The sequence below is a fragment of the Sceloporus occidentalis genome, unplaced genomic scaffold, assembly GCF_023333645.1.
Source record: "Sceloporus occidentalis isolate IW3139 unplaced genomic scaffold, rSceOcc1.0.p SCAF_7, whole genome shotgun sequence".
Lineage (NCBI taxonomy): Eukaryota > Metazoa > Chordata > Lepidosauria > Squamata > Phrynosomatidae > Sceloporus > Sceloporus occidentalis.
Window position 1 is genome coordinate 48,114,361 of NW_028316987.1, and position 14,013 is coordinate 48,128,373.

General features: G+C 39.4%; 1 protein-coding gene across 1 annotated transcript in view; it reads left to right on the plus strand.

Annotated features, from left to right (window-relative positions):
- The window catches only part of GADL1 (GAD like acidic amino acid decarboxylase 1), a 114,318-nt gene that overhangs the window by 38,540 nt on the left and 61,765 nt on the right, over positions 1-14,013 (plus strand). Inside the window, exons 7-9 of the mRNA XM_089532892.1 lie at positions 4,139-4,218; positions 4,327-4,381; positions 11,261-11,377. Of these exons, the coding sequence (XP_089389018.1) occupies positions 4,139-4,218; positions 4,327-4,381; positions 11,261-11,377 (252 nt within the window). The remainder of the gene's footprint in view (positions 1-4,138; positions 4,219-4,326; positions 4,382-11,260; positions 11,378-14,013) is intronic.

Sequence of the window (14,013 nt, forward strand, 5' to 3'; positions counted from 1 at the left end):
AAAAGAATTACTGGATTTCTCCATGTCTTAATTGGTACGACTCCTTTAGCCATGGGTTGCACACTCCACACCTCTTCCTTTGTGCTCTTCCCTTCTTCATACATGTGACCTCCACTTTTGGTTTTGTGCTAACTACATGATGTCTGCGCTGTGATGTGTAAAAATAAGCCAAAGTCAGACGAGGATCTTGGACCCTTTTAATTTTTTGCAGTTCATATCCAGCTCATAACAGGAACTATGTTTCTGTGCTTTGCCTTTGTTTGCCATCTTGTAGAATTTGCTGAGCTATTGTTTTCTGAGCCCTGAGAGGTTTGACATTTTCCCCAATAATTCAATGTCACACTCTTTTCAGCTGAGTTTAATAGGTGCCTGTTAGCGTACTAATAAGGAGCTATTTTGTAGGAATCACTTGTAATTCAAATGAAACTCTGCTGCCAGTGTCCAAATCTCTAGTGAATGGTATGTTGTAGCTCTGCACACATATCCCATTATTGATGTAACTCAATGTAACAGAAGATTAATTATCTGCCTATGTATGTTATTATTCACACTGTAATCTAAGTGAATGAATTCTAAAGGCTTTGCGAATGTGTCATGTTCAAAAAGATTGGCTGATGCTTGTGATAGTATATCCTGTGTATTTACTGTCTTGTAAAAAGGGGTGTGTGACCTTTTGAGGTGATCCATTTAATTAAAAAAAGTGTGACAGGCTTGAATATCCTTAATATATTCATACCTACACATTAAAGTACTGTAGATGTTTAATAATTTTATTCCTCCACAATGGCATTTTTGTGAGCTCTTTGGAAAGAAACGGACTTAATTAACCATATGGTTTCACCTACTATATGCAAAGAAACAATTTAAGACTTTTCCACTCCAGAGTTGTCATCAAATAAATTAATTTAATCCTTTAAAAACACTAAGAATATACTCAAGTTTCTTGTTCATTTCCTAAAGTGCAGAAATATATTTATTAGTCTACTAAAATTAGTCATTTCTTGTAGGTTTTTCTTGCCACATGCTGAACATTCTGGAACTCTATTAAATCATGCAGTGCCTTTCAAGATTTGCTGCTAAGTCAGAGATGAGTGTTAGAATATGTGTGATTGATTCCACACATGCTGTTATTTATATGAAGTTACAATGGCTGGGGCCAGTTCAAAAGTTTTTTTCCCCGTCACAAGATCATCCATGCAGCTGAAGCCCCGTTTGTCTATACCAGGGGTTCCCAACTTTTTTGACTCAGTGAGCCCTAAGGGCTCCATGGAGCACAGGTTGGGAACCGCTGGAAGTGTGTGCAATCTGTTTCCACCCAAGGGCTGCCTCTGTTTGTGTGTGGCAAGTTTTGGGCTGCATACTGACAGTGAGCTTAGGAAGCATGCCCTCCAACATATCACAGATTAAAAGCAGGATATATGTGGCCAAGCAACATCAGGGTGTAGTCAAGATGGCAAAACCTATTAATGAGGAAGAACACACAAGCTAGGAGAGGCTGGAGCAGTTTGCTTTTGCCTGAGCTGTGTCTCTGGGTTGTACACCTGTCCAAAAAGGACACTCAAACACCAATCTATGTTTTGGGGAATTATGAATTAGCTGAAAGATAGTAATACCTAGTGGCTGGGTTGCTTAGCCTTGGGACCATATTCCTATGTATACTAAGTCCAGAGACACTAAGAATCTAGAGGCAGGTTTCCAAACAAGTAATGAGTTTTATTTTTAAAAGGGGAAATCACCAATCATACATAACACACAACCACACACTCTCACAAGAACTAAGGAAAATCAAAGGTGTTTGTTGGGAATAGAATAAAGTTTACAAGGAGATAGTGCACCTGAACAGATCCAATTGCTGAGGGTCCTGGAAGGCATGGAGGATTCAGATAACTCCCACTGTAGGTGGATGAGTGAATAGTTGAGGAGCAGAGTCAAGCAAACTGACAGCATGCTGCCTGCTGCTGGACTAAGCTGAGGAAACAAAGGGAGGATATGCACATTTATAGGGAATTTCAACCTGAGGCAAAATTCATGGTTTGGAAAAAGCCAAATGGGAGTGCTTCTTTTGAAATTGGTTTGGATCACTTTGAAGTCAGTTTTCTGAGGAGATAACATTGGGTGATGCAGATGAGTGATGGACAAACATTTCCGAAGCAAGAGGGATTAGCATGCAAGATAGCTAGAGTTGACACCATCCATTTTCCTAAAGCTATGGCTTTTTCTCAACTTCTCTAAGATGTCCAGAAAATGGGGCACCATTATTTTCTGGTTGGGACTGTCCAAAAGAATTCCAGCCATAGTTACCCTTCCCATTCCATCTCCCCCTGCCCTATAAAGGGCTTGTACAAGACTTAGTATTCCCAGACCCAATATCTACCTCAAATTTGGATCTGGGACAAGGCATCCTGCTTAAGCTTCTCTGATTTGGGTGACTTCTTCTTTTGTTTCTCAGCAAACCTGGTATTAAGATCCCATGGCCACCCATCCATTTCATTCTACCTTTGACTGCAGCACATGAGAAGAGATCAACCTATTCCCGGAAGACTGAGGAAAAAGCATGTCCAATTATAGAAGTTGACCCTAGTAGAGGCATCTCTCTTTCTCCTCCTCAGTATGAGACAGGCAGTTGTGGAATTTTAACACATACCCCTGGCTATATACAGTCCCAGACCTGTTTTTGTCACCCTGTAATGGTGATTCCCAAAAGCCCCAGCTGGCATGGTCAATGGTAAGGGATTGGGAGATTTTAAATCCAAAATATCTACAGGACCAAAGGTTCTACTCACCTGTATTAAATAATGAAGAAATGTAGTGCAGTGTCAAGGAAAGACAAAGAAGACAAAATGAAATTATCATATATACCTTAACTATAAATCAAGAAATTTCTGCCCCAAAATTGACCCCAAAATCTGGAATTGACTTATATATAGTCAATACAGTTGCAATAGGTTGAGATTGACTGGAGGGCAGTTAACAACAACAAGCAGTAATATTGCTTATAAAGGTCCTAAAAAAACCAGCCCCGATACCCCACTCTTCTTGCCTTGGCAGTCATTTCTGAAAGAAACAACCCAACACCCCTTTCCCCTCCACTTCCCAATCTGATGTTAATGCCTTATGTCCCCTAAATTCTACCCTCGACTTATCCATGGGTCATATCAAAATCCATGATTTTGGCCCTAAAACCTTCCCTCAACTTATACATGAGGCTGACTTATAGTTGAGTATATACAGTAGTTTACTCTGCCTGTTATTGAGCTTGGATGCATCTACACTGTAGAAATAATGTAGTTTGACATCACTTTTAACTGCCATGGCTCCATCCAACAGCATCCTGGGATTTGTAGTTTTGTGAGGCACTAGCATGCTTTAGCAGAGAAGTCTAAAGATCTTGTAAAATTACAAATCCCAGGATTCCATAGGATGGAGCAACAGCACTTAAAATGGTGTCAAACTGCATTATTTCTACAGTGTAGATGCACTCTTTTATTTTTCTGGCCACCCTGACTTACTAGTCCAGGTAGACCAACTGCCACAGATTTTTGCTTGGAGACTGTCATGTTAAAACTTTTAGAAACCTGTTAGTGAACACAGACTTTTACCTTAGAAAATAATTTCTAGCCATTGGATGGGTTGATAAAGCCAGACATAGATACTTTATACTGACTGTCATCCTAGGTGAAATCTGATATCACTTTTATGTACAGGAAGTGAAAACTAATAATTGGATATAAATTTTTAGGATAAGAAAAAGACTTGATGTAGATACAGGAAACTGTTAAAAGCAGAAGCCATCATTATGGGAATAAAGTGAGAATTTTGATTTAAATGCCTTTTTTTTTTGGTTTTATGTCTGTAATCTGAAATCTCTTTTAGCAATACCATACAGTCATGAAAGTTGAGATGTACATTAATCTGATTAGATTTAAATCCAAAAAGCTCAATATTCACTTCTGCTTTGAGGGAGAGCAAGGATAAAGATCACCTGCTTTGCTGTTCCATGCCTGAGGTTGGGCTTTTGAACTTCTTCTTCTTTTATTTAGCATTTGCAACTTTCTTGCCTAAGGAAATCTTTTTAATGATATGTCCATTGTTAATTTCTTATTTAATTTACTGTTTCACATCCCTTGCATTTATGTAGTGTCATTACTCTGTGAAGAAGGCGGCATCGTTTTTGGGAATTGGCACACAAAACGTGTATTTCATCAAAACCGATGAAAGGTAAGGGGACTGTAACCATTGAAGTGGCTGATCCTTTTAAAATGCAGTAGTGCTGTAAGTGTAACCTGTTTGAACATAACTGAAAAGTTTTAAATCTGTGTCCCATAGAGGTAAGATGATACCTGAGGAACTGGAGAAACAAGTCCTGCGGGCCAGGAAAGAGGTGAGAGGGGGAGAGCGAGAGAGTGAGAGAATGAATGTGTGCCCTGTGAAAGGGGTGCCATTTTGTCTTTCTGCTTGAAAGTGAATGGGGAAAGGGAGACTGAAGGTTAAAGCAGGAGTTCATATATTAAAATGCTATTCTAGGTGTACTCTACTTGTTACAAATTGCTCAGACAGTCATAAATGTCTGGTGATTAGCTTTCTCAAATTTCTTTTCATTATCATTCTTAGAGAAAATGGGTAAAGTGACCCCATAGTGTTTTAGTTAATCTCTTCTAGCTTCAATTTTAATTTTTTTTATTATTTTCAAACAGTCACAAATTGACAATAAAAATGATTCTGGCATTGCAGTTTTAAATCCTTCTCATTCTTCATCTCACTAACATTACATCTGTAACTGTAGTAAAAAATTAAGGAATTTCTCGTGTGTTATCTTTAGCAGGCCAGTAGACGATTGACAGTGTAAGCTTAATGGCTATCCATTTTTATTGGGCATTACATTCAGTTTGAGCAGATAGGAAAAATGTGGAGTAGAACTGAAAGAGGCCTATTCATAATCAATAAATCAGCTTCTTAGTTCTGGAGGAAGCAAATATTGACAAGCAACATTTTCTTTGCTGTTTAAAAGGACTGTTGATAAAAAATTCATTTCATATGATACTGCTTTGCAGTAAAGACAATACTGCAGCCTCTTGCTCTGTGCTCTTTTTAAAAAAATCTTTCCTAAATGTGGATATCTTATCAATGTTTAAGATGACTCAATTTCCATGAAATGAAAACTATATGCTTTTGAAAGGCTGTCTTATCTTATTTCATTGTCTGTAAGTATCTTTGCTGAATGCAGTTTCTAATGTATGTCACTATTTCTGTACAGATTGCATTGTATTCTCACTCATGCTTGGTATAAATTTGGTTTGCAGGATAGGATGGGCGAAGTGTCAAATAATGGGTGTCTGTATTTTAATATGGAATTAATGATATCTTTTGAAACATAACGTGTAAAAGCAGATACATAGGAAGATGTACCCCAGATTCTCAAACTTTTGTAGATGCAGTTGCAGGAGTCTGGAAAAGTTGCTTTTGAACTACAGGTCACAGATTCCCCCATTCGCCTAGTGGCCATACTGGGTGGTACATTCTGGAAATTTAAATTAAAACCAGTGGTTTTTGCAATCTGTGGCTTGGGTTCACATGGCTGACTTTTCTAGTGTACACATTGCACACAGTGGAAAACCTACCTTTGAAAAGCACAAATTGCTACTGTCAATTCATTTATACTGCAATTTGATATGCCCTGCCCTGGCAAAAAATCCCACTAAACGCAGTGGTGCTTATTTCTCAGTAGACATAAATTGGATTGCATTGTTAAATTGGTTATTCTAAAATGAATACTTTTCTTCCTTAATTACTTTCGTGTGACAAAGTTTTTACAAATTACTTGGTATCTGCTAGGGTTTGGTTTGGTTTGGTTTGGTTCCAGGACCCTCCAGGGATACCAAAATATGTGGATGGTGAAGTCCTGTTAAATACAGTGGAGTAGTAAAATGATGCCCCTTATAGAAAATGGCAAAATCAAGATTTTCCCTTTGGAATATATTAACCATGATGGATGGTTGAATCCATGATGTACAGTACTGTACTGGATATTCTTGCCCTCAATCCTTGCCTCTCAAGGATTATGGAGGAGACCACAATAAAATCAAACAACATTCCCACTACAGATGTCACTGTTGTACCAGATCTTGCCTTTCACCCAAGTTATGTATGTAACTGCTCTCCCTGTCCTTGTGTTTCTCCAAAATGCTGAACCAAAGGGGTGGACATTCTTGGGTTTTACACCTTTGGGTGACACTAGGATCAGCCTCCACTAGTGAGCTGCTGCTGGCTGTCTCTGCCTTTTTATCCCTCATTAGCCAACATGGTGAAGGACTTGAAGTGTGAGGTATGGACAGTTGGTTTTGTTCAGAAATCAATCTGATGCTGCTACAGCAGCCAAAACAACACCCATTCCAACAGGAAAACAGTACTTTCATTTCTGTGTGAGTAGGGCCAGCAGAGGCCAAATACAAAACTTGGGAAAAGAAGAAAGGTGGACTGTGGGGGAAAAATTACATCTGCCCTACCTATCCACAGTGATTGAGATCAACTTTCCTGTATTTACTTGTAAGAGACGGAGGGAGGGAGGGAGAAGCTTCTCTGCATGCTATGTATTTCAGCAGAGTGTAGTTTCGTCCTAAATGTTAATAAGAGATAAACACATCTGGGAAAGATGTTCTATAACCAAGGTGCCATCACCACTGAAAGGGACTGAAACATGAAGGTCTGTTTTCCCCAATGGTGCATGCTGCCATTGGGGTCAGTGGGGCTTGCTGTCTGAGAATGCTTAAATCCATGGATGGCAAGTTCGCATATATTGAGGCGGCGGCTGCTGCTGCTGTTGCTGATACCTGAACACTAACTATTATGGTATCTGTTAAAACTTCCATCAGAGGCACCAAAAGAGGAGGGAAAACTTTCTTCTTGCTTCTTCCTGTCAGTTTGTGGTTGGAACAGATTGAATGGCAATGTGCAGACCCAGCCAACCTCAAGGCTTGAGCCCATCCAGCCACCCTCCTGCTTCTTTCACCCTTCCCTCCATCTAGTTACTTTCCTGCATCAAAGGAAGGGATAAAGTGTAGAACAGCCAGTAGAGGGTGGGTTGGAAAGGAGAAGAGGGGCCTGGTTGTTGCTGTAATGCCAATACTGAGTGTGTCACCAGGCTAAACTGTCTCTTCTCCATCCTTTCCCTTTTGGTGCCAGAGTCACCCTGCCTCTCAGGCTCTAGTAATGTGGGAGAAAGGGAAAATCACACCACAACCCTCAGTTCCTCCTGCTCACTCTTGCTCTTCCATCCTGTACTACTAATATATCCTCCTGGCCTCTTTCTGTTATACACTCTTCCAAGAATCTTGGTTGCTGCAGCTGCCATGGCTGTAGCCACCACACACACTGTCAAAGTGATAGAGGCCCTCAGATCTTTGCAGACCCACCTGTGAAGACATTGCCTAGGGATACCCGGACCACAGGTTAAAAACCTATGGAAATTATCACACAGAGGCTTACCATGGCTAAAACGTGGCTAAATTGTTCATAAAGTGCAACGGTGTGATCAACAGTCACTCTTGTTTCCAGTTATTAAATCATAATGGAGGCATCCTGCTCCTCTCCCATCATCAAAGCATTTGCTGAACAGCCATTTCTTCAATAATGAAAATTCCCGTTATTAAAGAAATGGCTGCTCCGTGAATGCTTTGGTGACGGGAGAAGAGCAGGACACCTCCATTATGATTTAATGATGGGAAACAAGCACGATAGGAGATCACACCATTGTGCTTTATGAATGATTTAGCCACATTTTAGCCAAGGTAAGCTTCCGCGTAATAACCTCCTCTGTCATAGAAAATAATATTTTTCAATTTACTTGTTATTAAATCTACGCTAAATACATTGAATGTCTTGTCATTTTCCCACCATTTTTTGTAAAATGTGTGTGTCAGTGCTACTGAAGCATAAAAAATTATTTTGCAGAAATCTTTGGGAATTATTTCAGCTAGCTCCAGAAGTGCATGGCAGAAAGAAAACAAAGTGGTTGAAAGTTAGTTTGCCCTTCTCTTTTCCTCACCAAGTTAAGCTAAAAACCTATTTAAAGTCTTACCAAAACTGAAAGAATCTAGTTTATTGGGATTTATGAGGCTATTCTACTGGCTACCAAAGATGTTTTGTGTTTTTGTTTTGGTATTTTAAGTTCATAATTGGAAACTCACTTTAATCAATAGTTCAGTGTAATGAAAACATACAGCTGTTGTTTTGGGAGGAAAATGTTACTTTGCTTAGTATTTTTGCTTCAGGCTTTTCGGAAGAGACAATTTCTTAAGTTACTTTGTGATGAGAGGAATTTCAAAGCAACATATGTGTATTGCAGATGGGGTATGTTGTTAGATCTATAGCCAATCTATGTAGAAGACTATATTACCACAGGTTTTTGGAGGAGTAAAAAGTATCTATGCATAATATATTTGTGAGACCCACATTGAATAGGCTAAGGCCTGTTACAGACAGCCAAAATAAAGCTGCTTCGAGTCACAGTGAAGGTATGGTGTTTCAATGATGTATGCGTCCTAAGAGTCCAGAAGTCGCACCAAAGCCACGCTCCAGGCTGGAGCGTGGCTTTGGTGTGGCTTCTGGACTCTTAGGACGCATGCATCATTGAAACACCATACCTCCAAAGTGACTCGAAGCAGCTTTATTTTGGCTGTCTGTAACAGGCCTAAATATCTGCTTTAAGCACCATGAGCAACAGAAGGTCGTCCTACTTTCCTAAATTTAGTGCCCAAGATTCTACATTAGGGTTATGTAGCATCCACATTGATTGTGCGATTGTGTTGAATGCGTAACGTTGTGCAGCTGAATGCACAGCCAAATGCAGATATGCATCTCTATATATGCATTTGCAGGAACAAGGCACATGAACAACTCCACTTCCATAACCTTGAATTGAATGCAGACATATTTCATCTGACAAAAGTATCCAAGTATAGGGGAACACATACATGTCTAATATGCCAACAGGATTCTGGATATTATATAAGAGGTGGAAACTGTTATCTGGAAAATAGGCAATTGACTTGAACATATGAAAAAAATACTTGCACTTGTTGTCTTTGAGATAGATCCAGTGTATCCCTTCATACATGGTTCAGTTTAACCAAAAGCTCTCATTCACTTTACCCTTTTAATCTTAATCTTAAAATTTAAAATCCCTTCCTGAATCTGGTTCTTGGGCCCAGGTGACACTTAAAACGCACAAGTATTGATTCTTGAGAAAAGTGTGGTAATATGTGAGCAGCCCCCCTTATTAATGCTTCAATTAAAACATCCAGATAGTGATGTCAAAAATAAAAACTCTAAAGATGTGAGGTGTAAAAAGTAAATTAAAGTGCTAGCCAGATGTTGGCTCCATATATAGTAAAATTAAACACTGTAAATAAAATGAAGTTAACACTTTCCCCTGAATTCTTTCCACATCCTCAGCTAAACTAAAGTTCTCTGTCTCACTTATAGTCCCTGTCTATTCTTGGCCTTATCATCTCTCCATTCCTGACTGGTCCTGCCTCATTAGTGCTATGGAATCCTGAGCTTTATAGTTTGCTGTGGCAGCAGAACACTCTAGAGAAGGCCAAATACCTCACAAGACTACAAATTCTGGACTTCCATAGCATAGAGCCATGGCAGTTAAAGTGGTGTTAAACTGCTTTATTTCTGCAGTGCAGCCTATATTTTTACTTCTACCTGGCCCTAACTAACTGCTTAACAGGCAAGCCTCTGCTTTTATATCTTCTGCACCTGGCAGAGGGAGAACATAGGAACTGCCAGCATGGTGTAGTGGTCTGAGTGTTGGATTATGACTCTGGAGACCAGGGTTGGAGTTCCCCTCAGCCATTAAACCCACTGGGTGATCCTAGGCAAATCACATTCTCTCAGCCTCAGGGGAAGGCAATGGCAAACCTCCTCTGAACAAAGCATGCCAAGAAAATCTAATGTTAGAGTTGCCATAAGCTGGAAAAAAACTTTGAAGGCACACAAAAACAACAACATAATGGAGGAAAGGATTAACCTTTCCCTCCATATGTTTCTGTCCTAATCCAGAGCAGTGGCTAGCTTGGTTTAAAAATACAGTAATATTACATACAGTTATTTATTTATTTAATGTAATGTATAATATGTCATTTATGAGAGTACCCTTCTTTCCTTAAGGTATTATAGTGGGCCCTTCCCTTATGGGGGGATCCGTTCTGGACCACCACCCCCAATGTAAGGGAAGAACCCCGTATGCTCGAGCCCCATTAGAAGTAATGGGGCTCGTGCCTGCGGTGTGGCGTGGGGTGCATCCAGGTTTTTTTCTGGTGCGGCTTAAAGCATATGCTGGAAGCTGCATAAGGCGTGCCCACGTATGACATGGGCACACTGTATTAGAAGACCAACCTGTAGGCAAATTTTAAATATATGGGGGTAAAGTTGTGGAAGGAGGACTTTGTCATGAGGTAAAATGAATCAGCCTTCTCAGATATTTTTACACTATTAAAAGATAACAAGTTGTCAATTATTTATTTTATTGTATTTCCCACTGTTTGGGAGATGACTTTGACTGGCCCTATTACAATGGAAATCTTTTCAGGTTGCAGAGAAAGAGCAGCATGTGGGACCAGACCCTATAATATTGTGAAAGAGCATTGGTAATTGGCAAACAATATTTCAATTTTTGGAACTGGAAAAGTATTTTATTTTCTGGAAAAACACAGTTTTCCCCAATATGTTTTTGTCTACAATGCCTTTAAAGAATGATCTGCTGTAATTTTTGATCATGTAAATAAAACAGGAGTTTATCACACTAGCGAGATCCCGTGGGAAAATGGGATTTAAACGAGAGTTAAATTTGAATTTAAGCAGAAACTGCACATTCGGGAAGTTTATCACACCGAATTGCTGCTAAAGTGAAATGACGTGAAGTTAAACTGAAGTTAAAGAGGAGAAAAATGCCACTTTTTTACTTTTGGAATTTCCCGAAAGTAAAAAGCTGCAGTTTTTCTCCAGTTTAACTTCAGTTTAACTTCACGTTATTTTACATTAACAGCGACGTTGTGTGATAAACTTTGGGTATTTCTGGGTTTTTTGTAATTTAACTCTTGTTTAAATCCTGTTTTCTTGTGGGATCTCGCTAGTGTCACCATAGACACTATTAGTCTTGTCCTAGATTCCCAAACCTAAATGTTTTTAGTTTTACATTCACTGGAGAATTTGAACTGTACAAATAATCTCTCTTTGGTTTTGGATCATTCCACAGGGTTCAGCACCATTTCTTGTCAGTGCTACAGCTGGCACCACAGTCTTGGGAGCTTTTGATCCTCTCGATGAAATAGCTGACATCTGTGAAAAATATGACCTTTGGCTGCATGTTGATGTAAGTTCATTTTAATAACATTGGTTCTTTGTCTTGCTTGTATTCATACTTTAAATGAGTGACTATTTTCACAAAATGTGAACTACCTGTACACTCAAAATTTGTAGTTAATTCCTCAAATTTAACTAATGGGGCTCTGGAAAGTAGATTACAATCAATAATTTTTCATTTACAGTGCGGCTGCGCCATACGCGGGTGCACTATATGTGGCTTCCTGCTTACGTGGAAGCCAAATGGCAAATCTAATCAATGGAGTGTGTGCCCGCGTGCACTGTGCTGCAACTGCATGTACGCGCCCCATTGTTTCCTAGGGGGCGAGAGCATACGTGCATTTTCCCTTACACGAGGGGGGATCCGGAACAGATCCCCCCATGTGTTAAATTTTTATCCAGTCTTCCCCTAAAGCAGGGTGAGGGACCTGTGTTTCTCGAGTTGTTGTTGAACTCCAAGTCTAATAAGTTCTAGATAGGCTAATAGTCAGGGATGCTGTGATAGATAGAGCTATAGCTCAAGGGCTGGTTTTCCCACTCCTGCTTTATAAAGTTTTTGTTTTTATGAAATCTACGTTAAAGTTATTTGGGTTTCTTTGCCAAAGCTCACTACTTTTGCCAGTTTAATCATCTTTTATTTATTTATTTATTATGGTATTTATACCCCACCCTTCAGCCCTAAAGGCTATCAAAGCATCTTACAATTATTATTTTTAATAAGACCGTTCCCTGCTCTCAGGCTTACAATCTAAAAAGACATGACACAAAAGGAGAAGGGAATAGTAATGGGGAAGGGGATCAGGTCAAGCAGTTCTTCTCTCCCTCTGAGGCCTGGGCTAAGGCAGATGGACTGGAGGGTGGGCTCTGCTTCTTAAGGATAGGCCCAATGGCATTGGGCCTGTCTTTTCACTCTCCCCAGGAGTTTTTTTTTTTTTTTTTTTGAAAATACTGTTTTTTCATTGACAGATTAAGAATTTCTTTTCCGTAAACACAGAAGTAGTGATGTTAGTTTGTTGCAACATAAAAAGGGAAATGGACTGGGAGAAGAATGAAATCTAGCAGCACTTTAAAAAAAATTTAAAATATTTTTGCACAAGCTTTTGTGGTTATCAGTCAACTTCGTCAGATGTGCTGTATATACTGTACTTGTCTATAAGTCTAAAAATGTATGCCCCAAAATTGACCTCAAAATCCCAGGTCAACTTATTTACGGGTCACTATGGTAATGTGATAGCAGCTCTTCCACATTTCCCCATATGGTGTGGAGAGGAGTTTATTTCTCTCTGAAGACAAGCAAAAAGAGATCTGGGTGACTGATTGATATTGTTGTTTGTTTAAGAGTCCCTCTCTCGTTTGAGCATCTGGATGAAACAAAAGCTAAAATGATGAAGCAAAAAACCTCAATGAGAGTCTCTCTTGCCATAATACTGAAGGAGCCCTATCCACAGGTCAGGGCAAAATTCATAATTTTGGCTCACAACCTGACCTTGACTTATATATGAGATGGACTTATAGTTGAGTATACAGTCTTCCCTCCATTTTTGTGGTTCTGAAACTCATGTCCCTTCCTTATGTGCGAGGGATGAATGGAGGGGGAAACAATGGGCCCACACGCTCAAGGCACATACCCATGCACTTCTGCAGCCGTGCACCTATATTCAAGCCAATGGGGCTTGAATATAAGCAAAATTCCATTTTTGCGAGTGGGTCCAGAACGGATCCCCTGTGAAAAAGGAGGGGTGACTGTATAGGCATTTCTGAGAATTAATGATCAAACTGGGAAATCTTAACAGTTATTTGTGTCTTGCCCCAAGTCTTTGTAAAAATTTTTTAAAAAAACCTTTTGTGTGATTTACAATTTTATAATGTTTTAATGTGGGGATTTTAAAGCGATTCAATCTAAACATTAGGAGGAAACTCCTGACAGCAAGAGCTCCTCGACAATGGACCACACTCCCTCAGAGTGTGGTGGAGTCTCCTTTCTTGGAGGTCTTTAAACAGAGGTTGAATGGCCATCTGTCAGGGATGTTTTGGCTGAGAGTTCCTGCATAGCAGGGTGTTGGACTGGATGGCCCTTGTGGTCTCTTCTAATGATTCTATGAATTGTTTTCAAAACTTTATTGTAAATATTTTTAGTTTGGTGTATTTGAAAGTTGCCTTTGGCCCAGCTCCGAAAAAAAGATAGCATATAACTGAAGTAAATGAATAAATCAATATTTAAATTTTTTTGTATTACACACTGTTATAATTGTAGTTTGATTTTGACTTATACTATAAGATTTGGGCCCCATATTGGGACAAAGAGGGGAAATAAATAAATATGTTTATTTTAGACAGACATTTCCCTGACCTAGTAAGAATTTTACAGAGACTCGGAGCAAGACTCAGATAACTCTTAAGATTCCCATTTTGATCATTAATTCCATTAATCCCCCTCCCCTTATAAGAAGGCTAAGAAAGAGTAGAGAACTCGAAAGGACTCTTGTAATCTTCCAATGGGAACAATCCCACAAGGGTGGGGAAATAATGTGAGAATAGGCCTTGTAGTCTCAAAACTCCTAATACATTGTGATGCTGCCAGAGACAGGATGACTGCATCCCTGTTTGAACTATTCATCTCAGTCCAGTACCATGCTATTTAACAAT